Below are 25,090 nucleotides of genomic sequence, written 5' to 3' on the forward strand. Positions count from 1 at the left end.
CAGGTGTCTGGTTTTCAACCAGAACGCCTGGTTGAAAAGGGACCCTGTCAGCTATGGTCAGCACTGATGACTGGGCCATTAAAAATCCGATCGGTGGCACAGCAGGGCTAAGGCAGGCTCCCTGTGGCGTAGGAGCAACCAGGGGACTCTGCACGCTGCTCCTGCCGCAAGCGCCGGTTCTGCAACTCCCATTAGCTGGGAACCATGGCCAAAGGGAGCTGTGGGGGTGGTGCCTGCGGATGGGCAGCGCGCAGAGTCGTCTGGCCATGCCTCCACATAGAAGCAGTAGCAGGGACATGCTGATGCTTCCAGGAGCTGCTTGAGGAAAGTGCTGCCCAGAGCCTGCAGCCCTGACCCCCTCCCGCATCCCAACCCCCTGCCCCAGCCCTGATCCCCCTCCCATCTTCCAAACCCCTCAGTCCCAGCCCCACCCTCCTACACCCCAACCCCCTCATCCCTATCTGAACCCCCAGTTGGAACCCTCACCTGCCCCACCCCACCGCAATCCCTGGCCCCAGCCCAGGGCCCTCTCCCACTCTCCAAACCCCCCCAGCTCGAGTCCCCTCCTGCACCCCAAATCCCTCATTCCTGGCCCCTCACCAGAGCTCTTGCCCCCCTGCACCCCAACCCCCTGCCTCAGCCCAGAACCCCCTCCCATACTCTGAACCTCGTGGCTCCACCCGCCAGCACCCCTCATCCATGGCCCTAGCCCAGAGCCGTCAGCCCCTCCTGCATCCCAACCCATAGCCTCAGGCCGGAGCCTCCTGCCGCACCCCGAACTCATTTCTGACCCCACCCCAGAGCGTGCACCCCTCCCCGCACCCCACCTCCCTGAGCCAGCCTGGTGAAAATGAGCGAGGGAGTGAGGGGGGAGGCAGTGAGTGCGGGCGGGGCCCTCGGAGGACGGGCGGGACAAGGGTGTTTCAGTTTGTGCCAACAAAACGTTGGCAACCCTCGGAAGACTCTGAACTTCCGCTGGCGCCGGGACGCTGCCCCCGCTCACCGGCTCTTGGATTCCGGCCCCCGCCCCACCCGAGCAGCTCCCTGTCCCTGCGGCAGCGACGGGAGGAGTCCAACCCTCGCGCCTGCGCACTCTCTGGCCGCAGCGGCGCCGCTTGATGACGTTCCAGGGGCGCGCGCGGAGAGGGCCCCAGATCGCGAGGCCCCGCCAGCATGAAGGAGACGCCGCTGTCCAACTGCGAGCGGCGCTTCCTGCTGCGCGCCATCGAGGAGCGGAAGGTACGAGACCGAGACCCCCCCCCACCCCCGCTTTCCCCTCCCCCACAGCGCCGCCACCGGCCGGGCCTCCTCCCGCGGGAGCGCGGGCGGGCCCCGCGCGGGCCCCCACCCCTCCCTGCGGGCCGGGCCCGGGGCTGCCCCGCACGGGTAGTGACTCTGCTCTCGGCTTTGCAGCGCTTGGACGGGCGGCAGAGCTACGACTACAGGAACGTGCGGATCTCCTTCGGCGCCGACTACGGCTGCTGCATCGTGGAGCTGGGGAGGACCAGGTACCGCGGGGAGCCCCCCACCCCTCACCGTGTGGCTCGTGGCGGTACCTCGTGTCTCCCCACAGCCGCCGCGTCCTGGCCCTGCCGGAGCGGCCCCGATTGCCCTCTGCCCGCGGGGTGCGGATGCACCGTGGCAGCCTGCAGGAGGACGGTAGCGATGGGGGGGAGGGTTGGCGCTGAGGAAAACAGATAGAGGTTGGCCTCCCTTGAGGTGTTGATAGGTACAGCGTGGAAAGCTGCCGATGAGCGGATCTTTATGTCCAAGCCCTGGATGTTGGCAATTTATTAATTTCCCCCATCCAAGGATCTCAAATTAAGCCTCGCAACACCCTTGGGAAGTAGATGGTATCTCTCTTCTATAGGCTGGGGGAACTGAAGTAGACACAAGTAAATTTTTAGAGCTCCCACAGTGGTAGAATTGGGAATAAACTGCAAGAAATTTGAACTTCTGACCTGTGCTTTAACGTCTAGATTCTGCTTATTTCCTGTTAGTGACTGTCATTTTATCTGTATAACCAAGTCCTATATATGAAGAAGTTGTAATAAACTGGAGATGCGCAGTAAAATTGAAGGTTTCAGAGTAGCAGCCGTGTTAGTCTGTATTCGCAAAAAGAAACGGAGTACTTGTGGCACCTTAGAGACTAACCAATTTATTTGAGCATAAGCTTTCGTGAGCTACAGCGTCCGATGAAGTGAGCTGTAGCTCACGAAAGCTTATGCTCAAATAAATTGGTTAGTCTCTAAGGTGCCACTAGCACTCCGTTTCTTTTTAGTAAAATTGAAGTGTAAGTTGCTTTAATGTTAAAGTTGTTTTTGTCACCCATACTGAAGTCTTTTGGGGTTTGTGGGGGGGTTTCTTTTGCAGAGTCCTTGGACAGGTTTCATGTGAACTTGTTTCCCCAAAGCTAAATCGAGCTACAGAGGGTATACTTTTCTTTAATCTTGAGCTCTCCCCAATGGCTGCACCAGCTTTTGAGCCTGGCAGGTATGTCTCTTCAGTGGCTACAGGCAAGGATGGCATAAGGAAAGCTATTCAGTTTCATAGTTTCAGACTTATTAATAACTGACAACTAAAATGTACCCAATCTCTTGTTTTTTCCAGGCAATCTGACCTTTTGGTGAAACTGAATCGACTACTAGAAAGATGCCTAAGAAACTCAAAATGTATAGACACTGAATCTCTCTGTGTTGTTGCTGGTGTAAAGGTGTGAAAAACGCTATGAAATCAAAAGGTCTTTAATACTAGGGGATTAATATGTTGCATTTAGAGGTCAGTCTGTCTTTGAGGACCAATAATCCTGATTTTATTTTAAAAGGCCAAGGTTCCAGCTGTCCAAACATAGATGTGTTTAACTTTAAGATTGTGCATAGTCCCTTTATAGTCAATGGGCTATGTACATGCTAACGCTAATCATATGTATGAATGTTTACAGCAGCAGTTCTCAAACTGTGGGTTGGGACCCCAAAGTGGATCACAACCCCATTTTTAATGGGGTCACCAGGGCTGGCTTAGACTTGCTGGGATCTCAGGCCAGAGCCGAAGCTCGAGCCCTACTTCCCAGGGCTGAAGCTGAAGCTTGAGCACCACTGCCCAGGGAGCAAGGCTCAGGTTACAGGTCCCTTGCCTGGGGCTGAAGCCCTTGGGCTTTGGCTTTGGCTTCCTCACCCAGGGCAGTGGGGCTTGGGCTTTGGCATTGGCCCCACCACCTGGGGCGGTGCGGCTCAGGCTTCGGCTGGGGTCGTGTAGTAATTTTCCTTGTCAGAAGGGGGTCGCAGTGCAGTGATGTTTGAGAATCCCTGGTTTACAGGATCAGGGCTGAAATCATACTTCAGTTTTATTTTCTTCATCACAAATTAATAGTGTTGAAAAGAGATACTGTCTCTGTTTGGATTTATTCAATTTTCATCATCATAATTTTTGATGATCAAGAACTGAATTATACTTACCTTCAACATGAATAGTAAAAAGCTATTTTGAAAAGATGTTGGAAAATCCATACAAGTTACCAGGACTACAGTTTAGTGAATTTTCATGTTGTTTTTTCCCCCCGACCCCCACCCCCTCCCAGGTGTGGCAAATTCGTGTGGACCTGCATTTGTTGAATCATGATGGAAACATTATTGATGCTGCAAGTATAGCAGCAATAGTGGCTTTGTGTCACTTCCGTAGACCAGATGTATCTGTGCAAGGAGAGGAAGTAACTTTGGTGAGTAGGATGAGGTGAAAGTGGTGGGATTATTGAAATTAAAATTTCATTGATTGCTGCTCTATGTCAAATGGATCTTTGTCAACAGAGACAAGTTAAGTTTTAGAGGTAGAGCTACTTAAAATATCAAGGGATAGGAATAGATCCATTTGTTTTTATCAATATGTATAGTATACAGTTACTGATTTTCAATTTGAGAGACTAAACATTAAGAAATTAAATAAGGATGACCTTTTTAGCACTTTTTTGTACTTCTCAGCCAAACTGGAAGGGGTCAAGTGGCACAAAAATGGGTACAGTACAGTTACTTAGGTAATATTAATAGGAAATAACATTTTAAAAAGAGAGCGAATCAAGTCGTGTTGAATTTTTAGATGATAGGCTTTTCTTACTTTTTATCTTAGTATTTTCTTTTAAATTATATATGGAATTGGGTAAGTAACAAATTTCCACCTTGACTATTTATATTTTCAGTATACCCCTGAGGAACGTGATCCTGTCCCTTTGAGTATCCATCACATGCCTATCTGTGTCAGTTTTGCCTTTTTCCAGCAAGGGTAAGTTTCTGTTATGGCACTGACTTAAATCATCTACCAGTTTCTGCAGAACTGGAATAAAAACATACATTTCCATAAATAGCCATGTTAACAAAATGCACTAGTGAACTAGCTTTATCTGAAATGAGAAGGTGTGAAGAAGAGGTGTTCCTCTTCATGCTGCAGTGTGTAACATGAAATTTCCGTAGACTTTTCATAAAAATGTACGCTTATGAAATCGATCTCCTTGGGTATACTCATCCCCAAAACCATGAAGCTTGTTTGTGTAATTTGTCTCCTGCCCTTAAAGTTTCAGGCAAGCAGGTTACCCTTAACTATTGTGTCCTATTCAACAATGGTTTTCAGGACCTATTTGTTGGTGGATCCCAGTGAACGAGAGGAACGTGTAATGGATGGCCTCCTAGTGATTGCCATGAATAAACATCGTGAGATTTGTACTATCCAGTCCAGTGGAGGGATTATGCTGTTAAAAGATCAGGTAAATGGCATTTTCTTTGAGTCATTCTCTCTGGTATAAACTTCTTGAAGTATTGTAATATTGAACCATCTAGTAGTGTTTTGATGTGAGAGAAGAATGGTATCTCTCTGTCTGTCTGATTCCATAGAAAACTGGATAGGAAATGTTAACATGACAGTACTTTGGGGGGATGATCTAAACTCCAAATGTTTGGTCTCATACTCTGTACTTCTTGAATGGAGTTTAAGGTAATTGGGAGAGCAATCTCTTAAAATTTCCAAGTGGTATTTATAAGTCTTTCTAAATATAAACGTGTTTCTTGACTATAACAAATATTCTTGACTATAACAAATAACTTATTGCTGCCAGATTCCAATGCTCCTCTGTTGGTATTTGTGTAGCCGCTAGTCTTGAAATATTTGTCACTTTAATCTGAAATGAAACTAAACTTTTTTTCTTAAGCCCAATAATAATATTGGAAGTCTTTTTCATTCTTAAGATGGCACGTAGCTCTTTTTCTAATTATTAATGAATTTGGTAGTTTCAGTATAAATCTGTGCATACAATATATAACATATGACAGACTGCTCAGGTTAAACTAACTAGGTATAAAGCATATTTCCTCTATCAAACAAATTCTTAGCTAAAGGTTTGTGGGGAAGGTTCCATTTGAACTTCCTGACTGAGACATCATTCATAGGTCATTAGCATCTAGCAGTACAAAAAAAAGTACGTTTTCACTTAAATTAAGTATAAAGTTATGTTTATTTTAATTGCATGATAATAAATTATTATTTACTACAAACAGGTTCTGAGATGCAGTAAAATAACTGGTGTTAAAGTAGCAGAGATCACAGAGCTAATTCAAAAGGCCTTGGAGAATGACCGGAAAGTTAGGTGAGATTGTTAAAATGCAATGTATTGGAAGTTAATACGTTGGTGGGGTCACATTATTCTTGTACTGTTTTTCAGAGACTCCACTCACAGGAAGAGAAGCTGTGCAACTGATGGTCTTCAATAAGTGGTGTTATACTCAGACTCAGCTAATAGTTCTGTTTTCTCTGAAGAGATGATTGTATTGACACTCTCAAGCCAATTGTATTTGATGCATGATGCAAAACAACTACTGTGGGAAACCTTGGGGAGGAGGGGAGAGAATAAAGTTGGAAAAAGAAAAGCTTAGTTGTTTAAAGAAGATGGCATGATACTAATAAAACAGCCACATTCAAAAAAGGATTGCTGTTCTCAGGTGACTGAGACCACAACTAGGGAAAACTTGGCCTTCTCAGTTCAGTTTTTGTGCCTGATCTAAAACAGGAACAAATTTTCTGTATTGTTTAACTTAACACAGGGGTTCTCAAACTGGGGGTCGGGACCCCTCAGGTCATGAAGTTATTACATAGCGGGGTCGTGAACTCTCAGCCCCTACCCCAAACCCCGCTTTGCCTCCAGCATTTATAATGGTGTTAAGTATATTAAAAAGTGTTTTTTAATTTATAGGGGGGGGGTCACACTTAGAGGCTTGCTGTGTGAAAGGGTTCACCAGTACAAAAGTTTGAGAACCACTGACTTAACAGTTTAAACAGCTAACCTGTTTTTTTTAGTGTTGCTGTTGTAAATCACATCTCTGTATATAACTGAACTCTCTCTAACATGACTTTTTGAAATGTAAAATGTCTTAAAATATAATTTTTGTATTTATTTAATAAATAGGAAAGAAGGTGGAAAGTTTGGCTTTGCAGAGTCTATACCAGATCAAAAGATCTCTGCCTTTAAAATGGAAAGAGCTCCTGTTGATACTAAAGATGTGGAAGAGCAAGCTGAAGAAATCATCACCAAGGCTGACTCTCCTTCAGATGTGTATCTTTTCTACTGTATCACTTTAGTGAGAAGACAGTGATATCTCACTGTTTAAAGCTTTCTGAATCACGCAATACATCTTGAGTTTCTCGTTTCTTTGAAGGCTATGACTACATCATAATCATCTATATCTTCTTTTATTTATAGAAAGTGTATCGCAGTAGAAAGAAAAGGAGTACTTTGTGGCACCTTAGAGACTATCCAATTTATTTGAGCATAAGCTTTCGTGAGCTACAGCTCACTTCATCGGATGCATACTGTGGAAAGTGTAGAAGATCTTTTTATACACACAAAGCATGAAAAAATACCTCCCCCCACCCCACTCTCCCGCTGGCAATTGCCCATCTAAAGTGATCACTCTCCTTACAATGTGTATGATAATCAAGTTGGGCCATTTCCAGCACAAATCCAGGGTTTAACAAGAACGTCTTGGGGGGGTAGGAAAAAACAAGGTTACCTTGCATAATGACTTAGCCACTCCCAGTCTCTATTCAAGCCCAAGTTAATTGTATCCAATTTGCAAATGAATTCCAATTCAGCAGTCTCTCGCTGGAGTCTGGATTTGAAGTTTTTTTGTTGTAATATCTCAACTTTCATGTCTGTATGCAGCATCACTTGCCCCATAACCTCAGCCGTGCAGAACACAATGCCATCCACAGCCTCAGAAACAACTCTGACATCATAATCAAAAAGGCTGACAAAGGAGGTGCTGTTGTCATCATGAATAGGTCGGAATATGAACAAGAGGCTGCTCGGCAGCTCTCCAACACCACTTTCTACAAGCCATTACCCTCTGATCCCATTGAGAGTTACCAAAAGAAACTACAGCATTTGCTCAAGAAACTCCCTGAAAAAGCACAAGATCAAATCCGCACAGACACACCCCTGGAATCCCGACCTGGGATATTCTTTCTACTACCCAAGATCCATAAACCGGGAAATCCTGGGTGCCCTATCACCTCAGGCATTGGCACCCTGACAGCAGGATTGTCTGGCTATGTAGACTCCCTCCTCAGGCCCTACGCTACCAGCACTCCCAGCTACCTTCGAGACACCACTGACTTCCTGAGGAAACTACAATCCATCGGTGATCTTCCTGATAACACCATCCTAGCCACTATGGATGTAGAAGCCCTCTACACCAACATTCCACACACAGATGGACTACAAGCCGTCAAGAACACTGTCCCCGATAATGTCACGGCTAACCTGGTGGCTGAACTTTGTGACTTTGTCCTTACCCATAACTATTTTACATTTGGGGACAATGTATACCTTCAAATCAGCGGCACTGCTATGGGTACCCGCATGGCCCCACAGTATGCCAACATTTTTATGGCTGACTTAAAACAACGCTTCCTCAGCTCTCGTCCCCTAACGCCCCTAGTCTACTTGCGCTATATTGATGACATCTTCATCATCTGGACCCATGGAAAAGAAGCCCTTGAGGAATTGCACCATGATTTCAACAATTTCCATCCCACCATCAACCTCAGCCTGGTCCAGTCCACACAAGAGATCCACTTCCTGGACACTACGGTGCTAATAAACGATGGTCACATAAACACCACCCTATACCGGAAACCTACTGACCGCTATTCCTACCTACATGCCTCCAGCTTTCACCCTGACCACACCACACGATCCATCGTCTACAGCCAAGCTCTGCGATACAACCGCGTTTGCTCCAACCCCTCAGACAGAGACAAACACCTACAAGATCTCTATCAAGCATTCTTACAACTACACTACCCACCTGCGGAAGTGAAGAAACAGATTGATAGAGCCAGAAGAGTTCCCAGAAGTCACCTACTACAGGACAGGCCTAACAAAGAAAATAACAGAACGCCACTAGCCGTCACCTTCAGCCCCCAACTAAAACCCCTCCAACGCATTAATAAGGATCTACAACCTATCCTGAAGGATGACCCAACACTCTCTCAAATCTTGGGAGACAGGCCAGTCCTTGCCTACAGACAGCCCCCCAACCTGAAGCAAATACTCACCAGCAACCACATACCACACAACAGAACCACTAACCCAGGAACCTATCCTTGCAACAAAGCCCGTTGCCAACTGTGCCCACATATCTATTCAGGGGACACCATCACAGGGCCTAATAACATCAGCCACACTATCAGAGGCTCGTTCACTTGCACATCCACCAATGTGATATATGCCATCATGTGCCAGCAATGCCCCTCTGCCATGTACATTGGCCAAACTGGATAGTCTCTACGTAAAAGAATAAATGCACACAAATCAGATGTCAAGAATTATAACATTCATAAACCAGTCGGAGAACACTTCAATCTCTCTGGTCACGCGATTACAGGTATGAAAGTTGCGATATTACAACAAAAAAACTTCAAATCCAGACTCCAGCGAGAGACTGCTGAATTGGAATTCATTTGCAAATTGGATACAATTAACTTAGGTTACCTTGCATAATGACTTAGCCACTCCCAGTCTCTATTCAAGCCTATTTCCCCTTGTTCCCCCCCCCCCCCCCCGACATTCTTGTTAAACCCTGGATTTGTGCTGGAAAAGGCCAACTTGATTATCATACACATTGTAAGGAGAGTGGTCACTTTAGATGGGCAATTGCCAGTGGGAGAGTGGGGTGGGGGGAGGTATTTTTTCATGCTTTGTGTATAAAAAGATCTTCTACACTTTCCACAGTATGCATCCGATGAAGTGAGCTGTAGCTCACGAAAGCTTATGCTCAAATAAATTGGTTAGTCTCTAAGGTGCCACAAGTACTCCTTTTCTTTTTGCGAATACAGACTAACACAGCTGTTACTCTGAAACCTATCCCAGTAGAGGAATTCATAGTATAGCATGTTGATCAGGAGTGTGTGGGTTTTCTGCCAGAATCCTTCTCTGCCTCCCTTTTCCATTACTCCCCTAATGCCTCTGAATCCTTCAGCTAAGGAAGGTTCAGTGCAGCTCCATGTGGCATTATTAATTTCTATTCCACGGCTGTAGAAAAGGGGAATCACTCAATGGCAACGTGAGACCCTTCTAGGGGAGATGAGTTCTGCAGCACAGGCAGCAAAAAGATGAACCCAGCTAAGTTCTGCCTGGCAATGTGGTGCTCAGCTGTGTAGGTGATCAGTTGTCTCATCCATTGTGCATACGTTAGGCATTTTTACTTTATTAGCTGTTCAAGAGAACACTGACTTGCCATTTTGCTCAAATGAATTTCTTCACATCACGTGCTCAGCCCTTGGTACTCACCACAGATTGTTTATGTACTTGAACTAGATAAATTATTTGGAAAGTTTAACATGCTGTGCAATGAGAGTAAAAATAAGAATTCTGGCAATTTATGGATTTTTCTTAATTAGCTCAGTTTTGCCAAACCAGTACTGAGGATGCCTGGGATGGCCCAAATTGGGGAGGGGATAGAGAATTCCTGGGGAGACCTTGAAGAATCTGAGAGAGAGGAGGAAGAGGAAGGTAACAGTGATGATGCCACCACCTCAGAGTGTCAGAAAATGGAAATGGAAGAGAGAAATGTTGTGAGGAAAACTAAGAAGGGTTAGTATCTGCTTTAAATGTAGCATTACCGAAAACACCGTTCATGTATTAATTCTGGTGTATTTGAAGCTGTGTCCTCTCCTTAGCAGTAAGAAGGGGACTTGCAAGCAGGAAGATGCGGCTGTCAACTGCAAAATGACCACTTTAGAGCTGTTATGGCTTACATCTGCCAAATTTAAATATCCAACACCAGAAAGACATGCTGGGAGTAGAGGGTGGAGTTTTTACAAGAGGGAAACCCTACACTGGGGAATTAGTAGGGACCAGAAAGTAACAAAGAAAGGTGCTTTTGGGGAAAGGACCTGCTTTGTTTTGTGCCTGTTGCCATTATGTCAGTATCTAATGAAAGCAAAATACCAGACAAACCAATGAGAATGGTCTTGGTGCTCTGTCCTCTACCTACTGTTGAGAGATGTGGCAGAGGCAGCAGAATACTAAACCAAACTCAGCCACTCTTATAAAAGTGTTGAGTTTATAACAGCTAAAATAAAGTATCAGTTGTTTTAAAGTTACTGTGCTTGAAGGGTGATTCTGGCCCTTGAGTTGCACACTAGAGTGACAAAACATATCCCCTGTGCGTTAAAATGTCTCTAGGTGTGGAGTAATGATTTATACTTACAGAAATGTGATGTACAAAACACTCAGGTTTTACGGTAATATAAATAACAGTTTTCTCTTGTTTGTTTGTAAGGTGATGACACAATTGTACTGTCTGACAGTGAAGAGGAGGAAGTTGTCATTCTGGAACCAGAGGAGAGGCCGAAGAAAACACGGTAACCACAACTATGTAGTTAAAGGGGAAAAAAATCTTTAAAACAGCATACTGTGTTGAGACAAGGAATAGTTTCAGCAAGTACGGTATACTTCCTTGTGCCTACGCTTGTCAAGGAAAACATTGCTCTCAGATAATGGGGCCAGATCCTCAGCCTGTTCTTGGTTCTTTGCACTGCCTAAGGGAGCAGCCAAGGAGTCTCTTAATGTTGGGGAATCTAGGGATAGTGTATTTACTTGTATTACTGTAGTGCCTGAGTCCTTGTCATGAACCAGGAGCCCATTGTGCTAGCTATTGTACAAACTGAATAAAAAGATAGAGCTGAACCTGCTGATTCAGGGCAGAGACTATGCCACCTCCCACATATGGGGTAAGGCCAAAGCATCCAGTGTTTGGGCTAATCAGCACCTGATAAAGCAGTGCCTATGGGACTGCTCCAGCTGGTGCAATTTAAATCTGATATTTGGATGTTCTGAGTTACCCTGTGGTAGCAAAAGGGTGGATTAGAGCCTCCTACCCTACTCCTCAGGTGTGCTGCAGTGGATTCTGCCCAGTGAATAGGATAGAGTCCACATTTCCCAGCTCTAACTACTAATGCAACAGGAGCTTGTATTATTTTTAGAACAGATTTATTCCCTTCTTTATAAGAACCATGCAACTCAATGCCAATAGAAATGATGGTATCTAGAAAGGTAGTCTGCTCTAACTTGTCTGTTAAATGTGGATTTGTGTTGCAGAGGTTGTTTGCAGTTTGGATGGGGCTTTCCCTTAGTTTTCTTTAAACCCTGTTACAGGTAAAACACGATTGGATTGTGGTAGGTTGATCATGTATAGAGCTGAGATCTTGAAAACCTTTATGACTTGGGGCTTGACTTGCAGGGAACACCAGTCTAGCCACTCAGTCTTTTATTAAGCTGCCTTATTTTAGGTTAAATGTTGTTTGTTCACAGAACTCAAACCAGCGCAAAACAAGAAAATTCTTCAAATAAGAAAGCATTTAACAAAAAGAGAAAAAAGAAGAGAGCGACTCATTAGTCATGTTCCCTTCAAAATAATTGTATAGATTAATACTTAAATGAGACATACTTACTCTGTATATTAAGCTACTGAATGTATTTTTGTAGATCAGTTTTCCTTCCCCCCCCCCCCATTTCTGAAACTTAGATCTACTTCTCTGTATATTTTTTTATATAATAGTGTACATTTGTCTTGCAATAAATTAAACATTCAAAAGTGTCAGCATTTGAGTAGAAGGTATAATAGGGTGGTAACTAAATATGTAAGCAAACTCTTGAATTGCACATTAAAACTATGAGCAAAAACATCTGTAAATATTTACACTTCCATCTCATAAGAGCATCTTCTCAAAGCCTTTTAACTTCATTTTAAGGCAGTGCAAATCTACATTTCTAAGTATTAAGGTTCTGGATTGGCATGGTTTGATTTTCTGTTCAATCTAAGCATAAGCTTCATCCAGTACCTCTTCACATCAATAGAATTAGTTGCAGTGGAATTGAGAGTGAATTAGGCCTCATGTCTGCAAGAGATAGGTGCTGTAGACAAAGCAGCTCCTTTGTTGTCTTTACCAAGAACATGACTCAGGCATCTCAGCCTAAAAACATTCCTCCTGTGTAAATTGTAAGAAATTAAGAAAAGGAGTACTTGTGCCTTAGAGACAAATTTGAGCATAAGCTTTCGTGAGCTCCAGCTCACTTCATCGGATGCATTCAGTGGAAAATAATGAATGCATTGGATGAAGTGAGCTGTAGCTCACGAAAGCTTATGCTCAAATAAATGTCAGTCTCTAAAGTGCCACACATCCTCCTCCTCTTTTTTGCGAATACAGACTAACACGGCTGCTACTCTGAAATAAGAAATTAAGAGACTGCCTGTAGTCTTTGTTAATGTTTATTTTTAAACAAATATCAGTTTAACCATGTTTCATGAAAATTAAGGAATACTACTTAAACTCTAAGTCTAAAAAGAACTATCCTATAACACTAGAACTTACTGAGACAAAGTAGGAAGAAGGATCTATGCAATAGCATCAGACAAGTTAATCTCAACTGCTTCATGAGACATATTAGAAGATGAAATAGACGAAACAGGAAAATCCATACAAGAGGAGAGTAGAAATAACTTACATCTTATTTCATGTGTTCATAAGTTATATATAGTAAAACTGAGAATTTAATTTTGCCCCTGTAACTTTAAAACTTAGCAAAAAGTGCTTCTTGGCAGAGCTCTTTACGTGCCTCTTAGGGAATAATGTTGTTCTTAAAAGGAACACCAACATGTTTATTTGCAGTTTCAGATTTTTTTTTAAAGGGGGAAGAAATGACAAGTGTAAAATATATGAATAGGTCCAAACTCAGTGTTTTACAGATGCTGCAAGTGAAGTTTTCACTTAAGTCAACATAGGGCACTATTGTAAATATATATATTGCTGTGGTTCATACCCTGTCTTGTCTCTGTGTAAAGTTTACTTGATCTTTACAGTGATCTAGCATTCTCCTTGCAGGGATCTTGTTCCCTCACTTCTTCCAATCTCTAGGCTACATTGTGTTGACCTTTTCTGTTGAGGAAAAACCTGCAACTGGACCTGGTTCTGTGAAAGGCTGTACAAACAAGCTACTGTTTGCTGTACAGCACAATCTGCTTTTGCCTCAGGGAAAGATTTGGCCTAGTAGTGCAACCTTGTGTGCATTATAGCTGAGGTAAAAGGACAGAAGATGCTGGGAACTTTACAGAGAAATGTTAGGACTTTAAGGGAAAAGAATAAGGGGTAATAGAGATGAGATTATGAAGTAAAGGGGGAAGAGATATACCATGAACAGAGCTGTGCTCTTTAATATTAGAGGTCCCTCAATCTTGACAACAGGCTTAAGGCATCCACTCACATGAGTAAAGGGGTGTATTAGTACCCTATAGCATGGGGGGGGGGGGGGGTAGTGCAGCAGTTTTGTTGCCATAAAAAGCAGTATAATAGGAAGCAGACAGGCATAGTAACATTTCTCAAAAGACAAGATTGTTAAACTGCTTTTCATGTAGCTTTAAGGTTACCTATATTGTACCACTAATGTGCACACAAAAAATTTAGAGGATGTGCTGCTTGCCTATATACACACTATCAAATCTAGCAGCTTTAGTGAGGTATAATACCAGTCATTTTTTTCAATCCAACATTGAAAAAGTTATCTATATCCTAGAAGAACCTTTAGGAAAAAACACAAGCAGTTAGCTCAGGAACCCTGAGCTAAAGCCACTCCTAAACCAAAGATAAAAGGATATAAAATTATGAGCATATTTTAGAACATTTCAAAAACAGTATATGAAAGTTAAGGCTGGTGGTGATACAGTAATTAGGATTCATGGTGCTGGAACAGTGTGTACATGGACTTCTTTCCAAACTTGTGGTAAAGACTTTAGCCTGTTAATCTTTGGAGGGTCATTAATGGTCTCCCCCTTTCCATAGGTCCAGTGGAGGTATGGTCAAGCACCCCTGGGGAAGCTGAAAGGAAATTCATGGCACCAAGCCTGCCCTTCACTTCCCTTACCCATGCCACCCTTCACCCGTACCTTAATCAGTTGATTCAGTCAAGCTTAGGAGCAGGCCACCCAAGCAGCTTCGTACCTGTCTTTCCAGACCAGAATGCATTTCATGGCCAGGCCTGCATAGTCAGACTCATAGGGTCAAAGAGAATGGTTTTGCTTGGTATAGGAAGCTAGCTGTTCCATATTTAAACAATTGGAATGAGTTAGAACATAATTTAGGTCAAGATGACCAGTGGGGCAGTTGTCAGTTTTGGATTAGATGTCACAGTTAAGCTATAGTTTAAACAAGGTAAAATGCCATGTTAGATTCAGAAAGGAATTTGCTTTCACTCCTATTAGTTAGCTTGACCAAGAAGATACATTTCTTGGTGTCTTGGGCTAAGTTTAGAAACAGTTAAGTCCTGCTTTATGGGAAGAAAAAAAAAAGCAGTCCCACTTTTGGGTTGGAATCAGTGATATCACACTGGTTACAAGTCAGCTACAGTGATCAATGCAGCTTAAGATAAGCAAGACCACTGCCATCAGCTTTAGTACAGGATGTTTATTTGCCAGACTTGCAGATTTCCCTTTAAACCCTGTTCCTGCTTTACACTTTTAAACACTGCTCAAGATATACTGTGCTTATACAAGTTTACAGGAGACAGGTCAGTTTGATTTAACTGTAAAAAGTTTAACTACCTCATTATTGGCAGAGTGCTACAACTTAAGCAGAAGACCAATTAAAACCTGACTACTGACTGTGTAAGATTTCCACTGCATAAAAGCCTGCCCAAATGGTCTGTTCTGAATTCGGTGTCACTCTAGCTATAACCCATCCATGCATGGCTCAGGCTGTGGTGGTCAGCTGTATAATTCTCTTCCCCCTGTGGAGGGTGTAGTGCTAGTGGCCACTTTCCCTGCTGTAGTTTGCCACCACCCTGCTAGGAAAGCAAGTGGGAGGTAGAGCTGTAGTAATGGAGGGTTGACTCTAGGGAAGCTTTTAGAGAAACTGAAGTTTTACTAAAAAATGCTAGTAAAAGTTCATGCAGCATCACTTAGACTAGAAAATAGCTACAAGTTAGATGCCATTTCTGTTCACACAAGAGGAGACTTCAGCAGTTGTAGTTCTAGCTATCTGATGGCTGCTTTGGAGACCACTACTTAATGATAGTTTGAGCACTAAAATTGGAAAGCCTGCTTTTGAAGCAAGTCCTATTAAATCCTGCCAGCTACTAAAGTCAGTTGAATTTCTTCAAAGTGGTTTTTATATTATATATAAAGTTCTAGGGGTATGACAGTTAAGCTAAAGATTTGATCTAAATTCAGGTGAAATTAAACCTTAGTAGCATCTTGTGTTGATACAGTTGTCAAGTTTGTCATTTGTTCAGAACTCGAGTTGAACTTGGCCTTTCAGTCACTCCAAAAGTTAAAATCCCTATTTTATGTACTGCTCCTTAATTGGACATTCTAGTAGTTTTAGAACAAACATTAACAGTTCACCTTCATGGTTAATTCACAATACTTGAACAGAACAGCTTTATAAAAGAGCTCCAGCTAAATATTTAGAACAAGATTGCATGTACAAAAAGATTTACATTAAAACCATATAAAACTAAACTTCATAATTTCAAGTTACACCACATGTGGTATTATTCTGAAATGATTGTAAGACATCTAAAATATTTACCAGAGTTAAAACTGTACATCGTTTGCAAGTATAATACACATTTTTTAAGAGTCTCTTGATTGTTACAATAAATTTAGCGTCTCTGGTGGATCAATGAGCGATACTCCATGGTACCTGAAGGAGAAAAGGGTATCAGATGTAGTCAGTCATGTTAGAATGGATCTCTGCTGAAGGGATTATATTACAAAGATAGAATACAGCATTAACAGTTTGTAAACTAGCATGTCTGTAATGGGGCAGACCATATTAAATCAAACACTTAATAGGTTTAAAACTCATTTTTTTACTAGATTTTTAGGGCTAGAAGGGACATAATGGTCAGCTATTGACCTTCAAGCAATTCCTGCTATCAGTCTCAATTTCTGGACTGAGACTACATCTTGAGTTGCAAGTCAGGACACCATCTGTTGTAGTTATTAGCTCATTATATGAGCATACAGCAGCCAAATCACTGAAAGGAGTCATGCCTGGATCCAAAAAAAGCAAAGAGACTTCCAGTCTTGTGTGCGCTGACACAAGAGAGTAGGATAGCTAGCCTGCTTATCTTAAATTCAAGGTATGTATTGGAGTTTACCCACAGAAGTGGGTACTTACTTTGTACTCTTGTATTTCTCTCTAATGGACTGTTGTGTGTGTTGTGCTGCTCTGAGGTAGGTCTTGTGGAGGTCCATGAGACAAGGCTTAAGGCTTTCAAGGGTATATCCTGTCATTTTGGACAGAGATTCAGGCTGAAGAAAGGGAAAACAAATTGATGGAAAATATGGCATATTAATCTGACCAGTTACTTTACAGTATTTCCCCACACTTTGAATACAAGACAAAAAAGCTATACTTCATGCTATTCTAGACCATGGATATTTCATGTCTCCACCTGCAAGTAGAAAGAGGTACTAGCAGAATGCATGATTACTCAGCAAAGTAGTAAGCTGCTGTTAGTGTTATGTCAATGCACTTTACAAAAAACTGAAAATATCAAGCTGGAACTGCCAAAGAATCTTCAGCTGCATGTAACCTTCCATTTTATACCCTCACCCACTGATCTATAACTACTTAGACAAAAACTCCAATCATCCATCTTAACTGTGCTAGGCTCTAAGACATAGCAGTTTGTTCTTCCAGTAGTGGTCCTTTCCTCTATGTGCTTCCAAGTAGTTAAGGCAGAAGAACTTTCTTTACTGAAACAGTATTTGAGTGTTCCTGCAAGAGGTAGCCTTTAGGAGGAGGGGGTACTGGAGATAGCACTAAGAGGTGTCTCAAACCCCCCCCCACCCATATTCTGTAAGGTACTTAGGTTCTCCTCTAGGGAGTTACTCACTGTTAGAAGCTTGCTGGTTTTGGAATATAGTCAAAGGTCTAGTGTAGAAACCATTACTGAGTTCTGACTAAGGACAATTAAAATAAGACTGCAACTTTCTGTATGAGCTGTTCTTTAGAAATTATGATTGCTAGCCAAGAATAGGTTTTGATCTTATATCAGGTTGAGGGTGTGCTATTTGCTGTATTTAAGGCTGTTTACTTATAAACAAAGGAGACTTTTCTAAAGCTACTTGTTCTACATACCCAGGTTTGTCCAGTGATTGTGTAGCTTGCTAGATGAAATGCTGCAGCAGCAGTAAGTGATGGCAAGTATTTCAAGTATGGGTCAGCATCAATTAGACTCAGCTCCCCCAGATACTGTAAAGAAAGTCATAGCTTCTAATCGTTCGGCAACCACCAATACAAGATAGTTACAGTCTAAGCATCTTCCTTACTAGTTTAAGTGTACTCCAACACTATTTGTTAAGTGGCCTTCAGTACAATGTTTAAGGATTTAGAGCTTTCCAGACACAAAGACAAGCATCTAATTTTTGCAGCCATATAAATATAGCTTTTAATATTCAAAGGAAAGAGTCTCAGATAAAAAAAAGTAGTGTTTGGTTCTACACTTGTTCCTATGTTATTCCACTTCATATATTTCAAAATATTTTGAGTGTACTTGCATAGCTGCTACCTGTGTCCCAAGGGAGAGTTTAGTTTTACATCAGAACAGTGAGGACTTGAAAAGAACACTTTTAATCTCAACTAGGATTTAGTCAAATATTGGTGTAGAACAGGGGTGGGTAAACTACAGACCATGGGCTGGATCCAACCTGTCAGGGCTTTGGATCCAGCCTGCAGGACTGCCACCGCTGTGGTGAGGCAGGCAGGCCGGCCCCACGCCGCTCCCGGAAGTGGTCAGCACCACATCCCTGTGGCCCCTGTAGGGTGGGTGGCGGTGCAGAGGGCTCCATGCATTGCCTTCATCTACAGGCACAGCCCCCTGCAGCTCCCATTGTCCGGGAACAGGGAACTGCGGCCAATGGGAGCTGCCAGGGCAGTGCCTGCAGGTGAGGGCAGTGCATTGAGCCCTCTCACAGGGAGATGGTGCCAGACACTTCTGGGAGCAGCATGGCATGGGGCCAGGGCAGGCGGGGAGTCTGCCATAACCCTGCTGCCACCCCACAGCCTCTCCAGTAAGCAGTGCCCAGCTGGAACCCCTCCTGCACCCCAACCTCCTGCCCTGAGCCCGTTGCTGCACACTGCACCCCCTCCCAGACCCCAACCCCAGGCCTACTGCATGCAGGGCCATGAACATTTCCCCCACCCAGATGTGGCTCTTGGACCAAAATGTTTGCCCACTGCTAGTCTAGAATGAGCCTGAAGGAGCCAGTGTTGGAGACCACCACATTTACAAAGTAGACTATAGTAAGTCTTCCTGAGATCCTGTAATAAGCTTTACATTTTAGTTTACTGTAGTTAATCCATTGAATTTATGTCCCTTTCAGCCAAGGCTGAACCAGTATTTGAACACTTTGTGACAAGTGGTAAAGGCCATCTTTTATAGCCAATTCTCACTGTAGTGCTACAGGCTCACCACTAGAATAGAGTGCCAGCTGCAACCTCTAGAAACCAGGCAGGAAGCAAAGCTGCTGTTCTCAGCCTGCCAGTTCTAAATTTCAGTTCTTCAGAAGCTTATTACAATTGGCACATCCCCTCTTTTCTCCCGTGAAAGAGGACAGGAAGCCTGCAAGCTCCACAAGTACTGAGCCTAATGCAACCAGAAAGATCTGGTAACTCCAAATCCATACTTACCATTGATAAATTCTCCACTTTAACATTGGTCTGCTGGTGTAGGAAGTACTGAGTGAGGAACTGGTTTATTGTTGGAGCTGCCAAGTCAAATGACAAGACTTTCAACACTAAGTGCTCCATCCTTAGGACCTGTTTCTTGGTGTAGGTATCATCTGTGATGTAAACAAACTCTGCTACTTCAGGCGGGTAGATTTCTTCAAACTTCCTGCAGTTTGAAAGAAACAGTGAACTGGCAGATACAGGTAAAGAGCATGTCTATTAGTCTCTTGTGTTTAGTAGAATCATGTTTGCCAAATCTGACTGCAGTTTGGGAGATGGCTGAGAACTATACCTTCCTAGAAACTCTGCTGGTTGCTACATTAAGTCACTTTGGCGGTCTAGATGTTATACTGAAACCTTTAAGCAATTCTTCCCAGTACGCTATTGATAGTAATGTGATTTTTAGTACCAAAAAAGTACTCCTAGTTACTGTATTTCCAAGAATCTCAAACTAAGTCATGCTCAAAATTTGACTAAAGTTGCCTTTCCATGTTATCAGCCATATGGACCCGTAGGCCTGGTCTACACTGCGGGGGGCCGCGCCACACAGGGGGAGAAGAGAAAGAAATTGACCTAAGATACACAACGTTAGCTACAAGAATAGCTGATCTGCCGCCGCTCCCCTGTTGACTCCGCTTCCGCCTCTTGCCACCGTGGAGTACAGGAGTCGACAGAAGAGCTATCAGAGATCGCTTTATCACATCTAGTGTAGATGCGATAAATTGATCCCGATAGATCGATCGCTACCTGCCGAGCTGGCAGGTAGCGTAGCTGTACCCTGAGAAAAAGGCTTTTAAAAAGCCTTTAAGTATTAATTACATGAACTCAGATAAAGACAGAAGCCACATTCCATGTTGGGCTTGCAAATGTCAGGGTTTTTTTTTTTTTTAAAGCCCATATGAGAATGCCAGATGTGAATCTAGGCCTCCTGAGTCTTCTTGGAGAAGGAAGGATTCACTAAGTTGTGCCACCATCCCCAGCTCTTTTCTACAGCTGAGAAAAAAATACAGCCCTGAGATTTACCTGCTGGACACCTACAGGAAAGGTTAGCAAGTTCTAATAGTTGAAAAGCAATGGATGCCAGTTTAAACTTACGATGCTAGCAGCATAGCTGCAGTCCCCACAAGCTGAAGCTTCCCTCTCAGCACAGACATTGAAGAAAGAAATCTATCAATGTAGTTTACAGCTAAGTGCAGAGTTTCATTCTGTAATTTATATTCTTCTCCAACTTCCACCAGCCAGTCCACAAGAATAGCTCGCATATTGTTTGTTATATCAGGCTGCTTCTTCATGTAACCCACTTTAGGCTTGCATTTTACCTGTTAAGACAGTTGTGATTGTGTACGTAAGAGATTCAATTAGCATTTGAATCTTGCAAAGAGGTGAGGCTGTTCCCTAGCCTTGGTTTGCCAGAAGCTAGGAATGGATCACTTTATGATTACCTGTTCTGTTCATTCCCTCTGAAGAACCTGGTATTGACCACTGTCAGATACCATGCTAGATGGACCATTGGTGTGACCCAGTGTGATCATTATGTTTTTCTTCTGATGGACCAAAAATCTACCACAGATAAGAATCCAGGGAGTTTGTACTACATCTAAAGTAGAATCTAGTTTAGATATTAAAGGTCTTAGGTCACCAGGTCCATTGTCCAGCCAGTATGGGCTTGTTCTCTATTTTGTGTTTAGTGGATTATCTAGCCAGTTTTAGTATAATTTGAGAAGGGTTTAGCAGTTTCATCAGGAAAGGATTCCATGGTCTATCTAGGTCTTCCTTTCTCAGGCTATAAGTTGCTAATTCTGTCACTGTACTAGCTTTAACACTGCATAAGATTTACTCATTCTGTCTAGAAATTAGACTAAACGCTTCTAGTTCTAAGGGCATATTTATGGCCTCTTACCTCCATTTCCCTAAGGTACGTATAGATGTCTTCAATATAGTCTGGCACCTGGTTAACATTTACTTTTTCTTCCACTTCTTGAGTTACCGATATATCCATAATACTTGGAGAATCTAAACAAATTCAAGATAGTAGCCACATTATTTTAAGTTTATAGAGTTGTCAGCCCACACATTTACAAGAGACTAATGATTACACTAAAACTGGGTTCAGTTTATGCATTTGAGGCACCAAGGCTGCAGCTGTCCAGGGAGACCAGAATGTCATCAGTTTGCAGTTTTATCAAACTTCATTCCCATCACTGGGAACTAGACACATTTGTTCTTCAGGAATCTCTTATCAACGTTCCAAGGGAAAGGGAACGCAATGGCAAACTCTAACCTGACAATCAGGAGAAGTCACCTTGTGTTACCATGTTAAAATAAAAATTAAAGTTCTGTGCTGATTTAGAGTAAGCTGAAGCCTTTGATCAGTGAGTTTAGAGGTTGCTCTAACATGGAGGTAGATTTTCACAATGTGGATTAATTAGTTGCCAGAGCTACAAAACTAGGCTACTGATATGGTCCTTCCGCAGAAGCATTTACATGTGCAGAATGTTAGACAAACTGTAGTTAATATCCCACTGTCATTATTTTAGGAATCTACAGGCTACCATATAAGTTATGCAAATTAACCTACTCTAGATCCATTTAATACTTGGACGGGGGGCAGGGAGAGAGGATTAAGGAATTACATTGTAGATTCTAGTTCTGGAAATTGGATTAGACTTTAGACAAAAATGTAAAAAAGGAACTATAGAATTATTAGTATTGTTATATTCAGTCATGTGTTTAATAAATGGCATGTTGTGATGTACCTGTGCATACACATCGAGTCAATACAGAATGGAGCAAGACTGCAACATAACAGCAGTTTGTGTTGCCCCACACTTGCCTTCACAATAACCCCTGACCTCCACATCCCTCTGTAGTAATAGAGGGCCCTCCCACCCCTAAATGAATTCAAGCATTTTGAAGCACTTATTTTCAGAGTGAGTTTGGCGCTCCCAGCTCTTGTACTCACATCTGGAGACAGCAGAAGCTAGAGGCACTACCCTATCAGTAGCCTCTGAGCTAAGAGCGTTCCAGTCTCTGCAGAGACTATGCCTGGAGTTAAACACTCTGCTCCTCTTCCCCTCAGCCTCCAAGACTGTATCCAGGAGCAGAGCTCTAGAGTGGTTTGTGTCTCCCTGCAATCCACAACGCCCTCCAATGAGGTATAAGGTGGCAGGGTTCAAACATACCAGTTACTCATGAGCCACAGTGGGACTGAGAAGGGTAAGGGCACACACAAATATGGCAATTATTGGGCAAAGCAGAGCTATTGCTTGAAAATAGCTTTGGTAATTCACAGGGAGGAAGCATCGGGAAGAAATAGAGTAGCTTCAGGATTAGCCCAGTGTACCAACTCAATCTATGTCCTCTCCAAAAGCCTCTAGATGTGGGAGGTTTCAGAGTAGCAGCTGTATTAGTCTGTATTCACAAAAAGAAAAGGAGTACTTCTGGCACCTTAGAGTCTCTAAGGTGCTACAAGTACTCCTTTAGATTTGGGAGGTCTTCTAAACAACCCTAAATCACTCAAACTGGACCTTTACAGGAAGGTATTAGTTTTCCATTATTTATGGAAAGATCACAGCAGAGACTGACACTTCCCTGTGGGTACTGCTCTGATCCAAGATTTAGAATATCTAATCTCTATTTGTGATAAGTTACTTATGATAATCCAGTTGAGGTTGAGATTGGAAGTGCAATTTAAAGATACCTGCATCCAGTTTCTACTAGCATTTTGCTAACTTAGTTTACTGAATCATTGCCTGTGGTATCAGGTCAGTGACAGGAGCATAGTGGGAAAAATGTTCACTTCAGAAAAACCAAGTGAATACATCATGGATCAGCTAGACAAATGTGTATAAGGTGCAGTGGACACTTTCTGGGGTTCTCTGATCAGTGTCCCCCTCTGGATCCCTGCTTCTGAACCCATAACCCTCACTCCTGGTCCCCGTTTTTTCATTTGTTGTCCCTGTAATCTTTTGACACTTGGGTCTAGTGGATCCTCCCCAGGGCAGTGGGCAGGCACTAGAGAAGAGAGCTTTAGATGAGGATAGGTTAGTGACTCGCCCCCAACAGCAGTGGTTCTCAACCCCCAACCCAATCAGGACACAGCTGCTGCCCATGAGACATCAGGGCCATACCAGTAATATATATATTGTGTGTGTGGATGGATGTGGCCCACATTTCAGGAGAGAGCTGCATATACAGCCCACAATAGTAAATAGGTTGAGAACCATGGCTCAATAGGAACCGACAAATGCATTAGGAATCTTGGAGAGATTTAAGTCTAGTATTCTTGTTACAATACTTTGTGTTTGATAAGACTACAGATCTGTAACTTTCAGCCCCAATTAAATTTATGTAGTACCCAATTAAACTGCTGTAGTATTGTATGAAGCAGCCTATATGACAATCCAGTACTGAATTGGGCATATCAATTTCAAAGACATAAGCTATGCTTTATACACCATTTTCTGTTGGTAACTAACATACTTACCAAAACTAAGATCCATTGGATTTTCTATGGGTGCCAAGGGTTTTCTGTCTCCTAATGACGTTACAGCTGTATTTAAGCCTAGGACCCCTTCATGGGACACAGCCTTTTTAGGAATCACTTGCTTCTTTCGTCTCTCCCCATCAGGCTCATCCATATGGATGGCAAAAGCAGGTTGTTTGTTACCCGCTTTCCCAGCTGGAACCTTGCCATAGTTTTCATCATTAATACTCCAGGGTGCGTGAGCAAGAGCAGCCTAGAATAAGAGTTTGCCATTAGTGTTTCCATGGAGCCCTCCTTTCATCCAACGGGGCTCCGGAGCCCAAGGGAGCACAGACGCGCCACATTTCCATCGCAGCCTAACGCCCGGTGGTTTCCATCGCGACTTAGGGCTGTCCATGGAGGCCCCGGCGTTATTCCGAGCTAGTCACGTCGTGCCTGAGCAGTCAGCCCCCTCTCTCCTGCTAGCGAAGAGCCACCGCCATGTGCCCGGCCTGCGCGCGGAGGCCCGCGCTCCCAGGTGCTCAGCCTAAGCAGGAGCCGCGGAGGCTGCCCGGCTCTCGGCGATGCTGGCGCACTGCTGGCTAGGCTCCCCGCCCATCCCAGCCCGAGCTCCGCAGCCCCAGCCCAGCAGGAGCCAGCTCCCCCGGTCGGCTGCTGACAGCTCGTTGCCGCCGGGCCCGCTCATTGCTCCGCGGGGCGCAGCGGAGGGAAGCGCGGCCCTAAGATGGCGGACGCCGGGCGGCTGCTCACGCTGCGGGGTGCGAGAGCCGGGGCCCCAGGCACAGGAGCCGGTCCCGGAGGCTGCAGCGCCCCGGTGTAGACGCGCCCGCCCGTCCCTAGAAGCGATAGGGCTGACGCGGGCACAGCCAGCACCAGAGCCCCAGCCCGTAGCTCCCCCGCCCGGCAGCCCCACCGTGCAGCGCCCGCCTTGCCTGCTGCTGGGTCGGGCGGCGCTGGTTGCCCCGCAGCAGCGCCAGCACCGGGCGGGCCCCGAGGGCGGCGGCGGGCGGCCGCGCTTTGCCGCTGGGGGGCACATTCTCCTGGTTCTCCTGCTCCGGGTCAGCGGCGCCCGTCAGCATCGTCCCAGCGCCGGGGGGCTCGTGCGGGGCTCGGCAGCCGCCTGCACCGGGGTGGGAGCTCGGCAGGCACCCGGCGCCGCGCTACTGGGGTGCCCGGGAGAGAGGGGGCTCGCGCTACGGGCAGCTCCTCCAGCCCGCTCCGCTCCCACCGTTCAAGTAGCCCGCGACTATTGAATCCGCCAATGGGGAACCCAGGGCCGTACGTCACACCGCCTACGGCACCCCGCGGGGGCCAAACGCGCTGCGCGAT

General features: G+C 44.2%; 2 protein-coding genes across 5 annotated transcripts; one reads left to right on the forward strand and one right to left on the reverse strand.

Moving 5' to 3' along the window:
* Positions 1–771: 771 nt before the first annotated feature.
* On the forward strand, positions 772–20,470 carry EXOSC9 (exosome component 9). Of its 4 annotated transcripts, none has more exons than XM_037897136.2 (12): positions 772–1,239; positions 1,414–1,508; positions 2,374–2,493; positions 2,611–2,713; positions 3,578–3,715; positions 4,190–4,272; positions 4,618–4,750; positions 5,538–5,626; positions 6,443–6,589; positions 9,945–10,132; positions 10,824–10,905; positions 11,855–12,140. In XM_037897136.2, the coding sequence occupies exons 1-12, from the start codon at positions 1,174–1,176 to the stop codon at positions 11,937–11,939; spliced, it is 1,329 nt and encodes a 442-aa protein (XP_037753064.1). In that variant the 5' UTR covers positions 772–1,173; the 3' UTR covers positions 11,940–12,140. The 4 variants fall into 4 exon arrangements, with proteins under 4 accessions (XP_037753064.1, XP_037753063.1, XP_037753065.1 ...); XM_037897135.2 differs by lacking the exon at positions 11,855–12,140 and adding an exon at positions 20,169–20,470 and having other exon boundaries at positions 879–1,239; XM_037897137.2 differs by lacking the exon at positions 11,855–12,140 and adding an exon at positions 14,380–15,795 and having other exon boundaries at positions 1,081–1,239.
* CCNA2 (cyclin A2) lies at positions 15,947–25,090 on the reverse strand. The gene is made up of 8 exons (XM_037897139.2): positions 24,694–25,090; positions 23,762–24,014; positions 21,176–21,288; positions 20,371–20,594; positions 19,237–19,441; positions 17,686–17,799; positions 16,720–16,853; positions 15,947–16,239 (listed from the first exon to the last, which is right to left on the reverse strand). Exons 1-8 carry the CDS (start codon positions 24,838–24,840, stop codon positions 16,188–16,190), a joined length of 1,242 nt encoding a protein of 413 aa, XP_037753067.1. The 5' UTR covers positions 24,841–25,090; the 3' UTR covers positions 15,947–16,187.

Source organism: Chelonia mydas, chromosome 4 (genome assembly GCF_015237465.2).
Source record: "Chelonia mydas isolate rCheMyd1 chromosome 4, rCheMyd1.pri.v2, whole genome shotgun sequence".
Classification (NCBI taxonomy): Eukaryota; Metazoa; Chordata; order Testudines; family Cheloniidae; genus Chelonia; species Chelonia mydas.

Bases quoted from the DNA above. Each gene is read 5' to 3' on its own strand.
- EXOSC9 (XM_037897135.2), top strand. From the start codon at position 1,174: ATGAAGGAGACGCCGCTGTCCAACTGCGAGCGGCGCTTCCTGCTGCGC. The intron at 1,509-2,373 runs GTACCGCGGGGA...TTTCTTTTGCAG, and splicing joins GTGGAGCTGGGGAGGACCAG to AGTCCTTGGACAGGTTTCAT. The intron at 10,133-10,823 runs GTTAGTATCTGC...TTTGTTTGTAAG, and splicing joins TGTGAGGAAAACTAAGAAGG to GTGATGACACAATTGTACTG.
- CCNA2 (XM_037897139.2), bottom strand. From the start codon at position 24,840: ATGCTGACGGGCGCCGCTGACCCGGAGCAGGAGAACCAGGAGAATGTG. The intron at 20,595-21,175 runs GTAAGAGGCCAT...CTGTCTTAACAG, and splicing joins CGTACCTTAGGGAAATGGAG to GTAAAATGCAAGCCTAAAGT. The intron at 16,854-17,685 runs GTATGTAGAACA...CCCTTTCTTCAG, and splicing joins CAATCACTGGACAAACCTGG to CCTGAATCTCTGTCCAAAAT.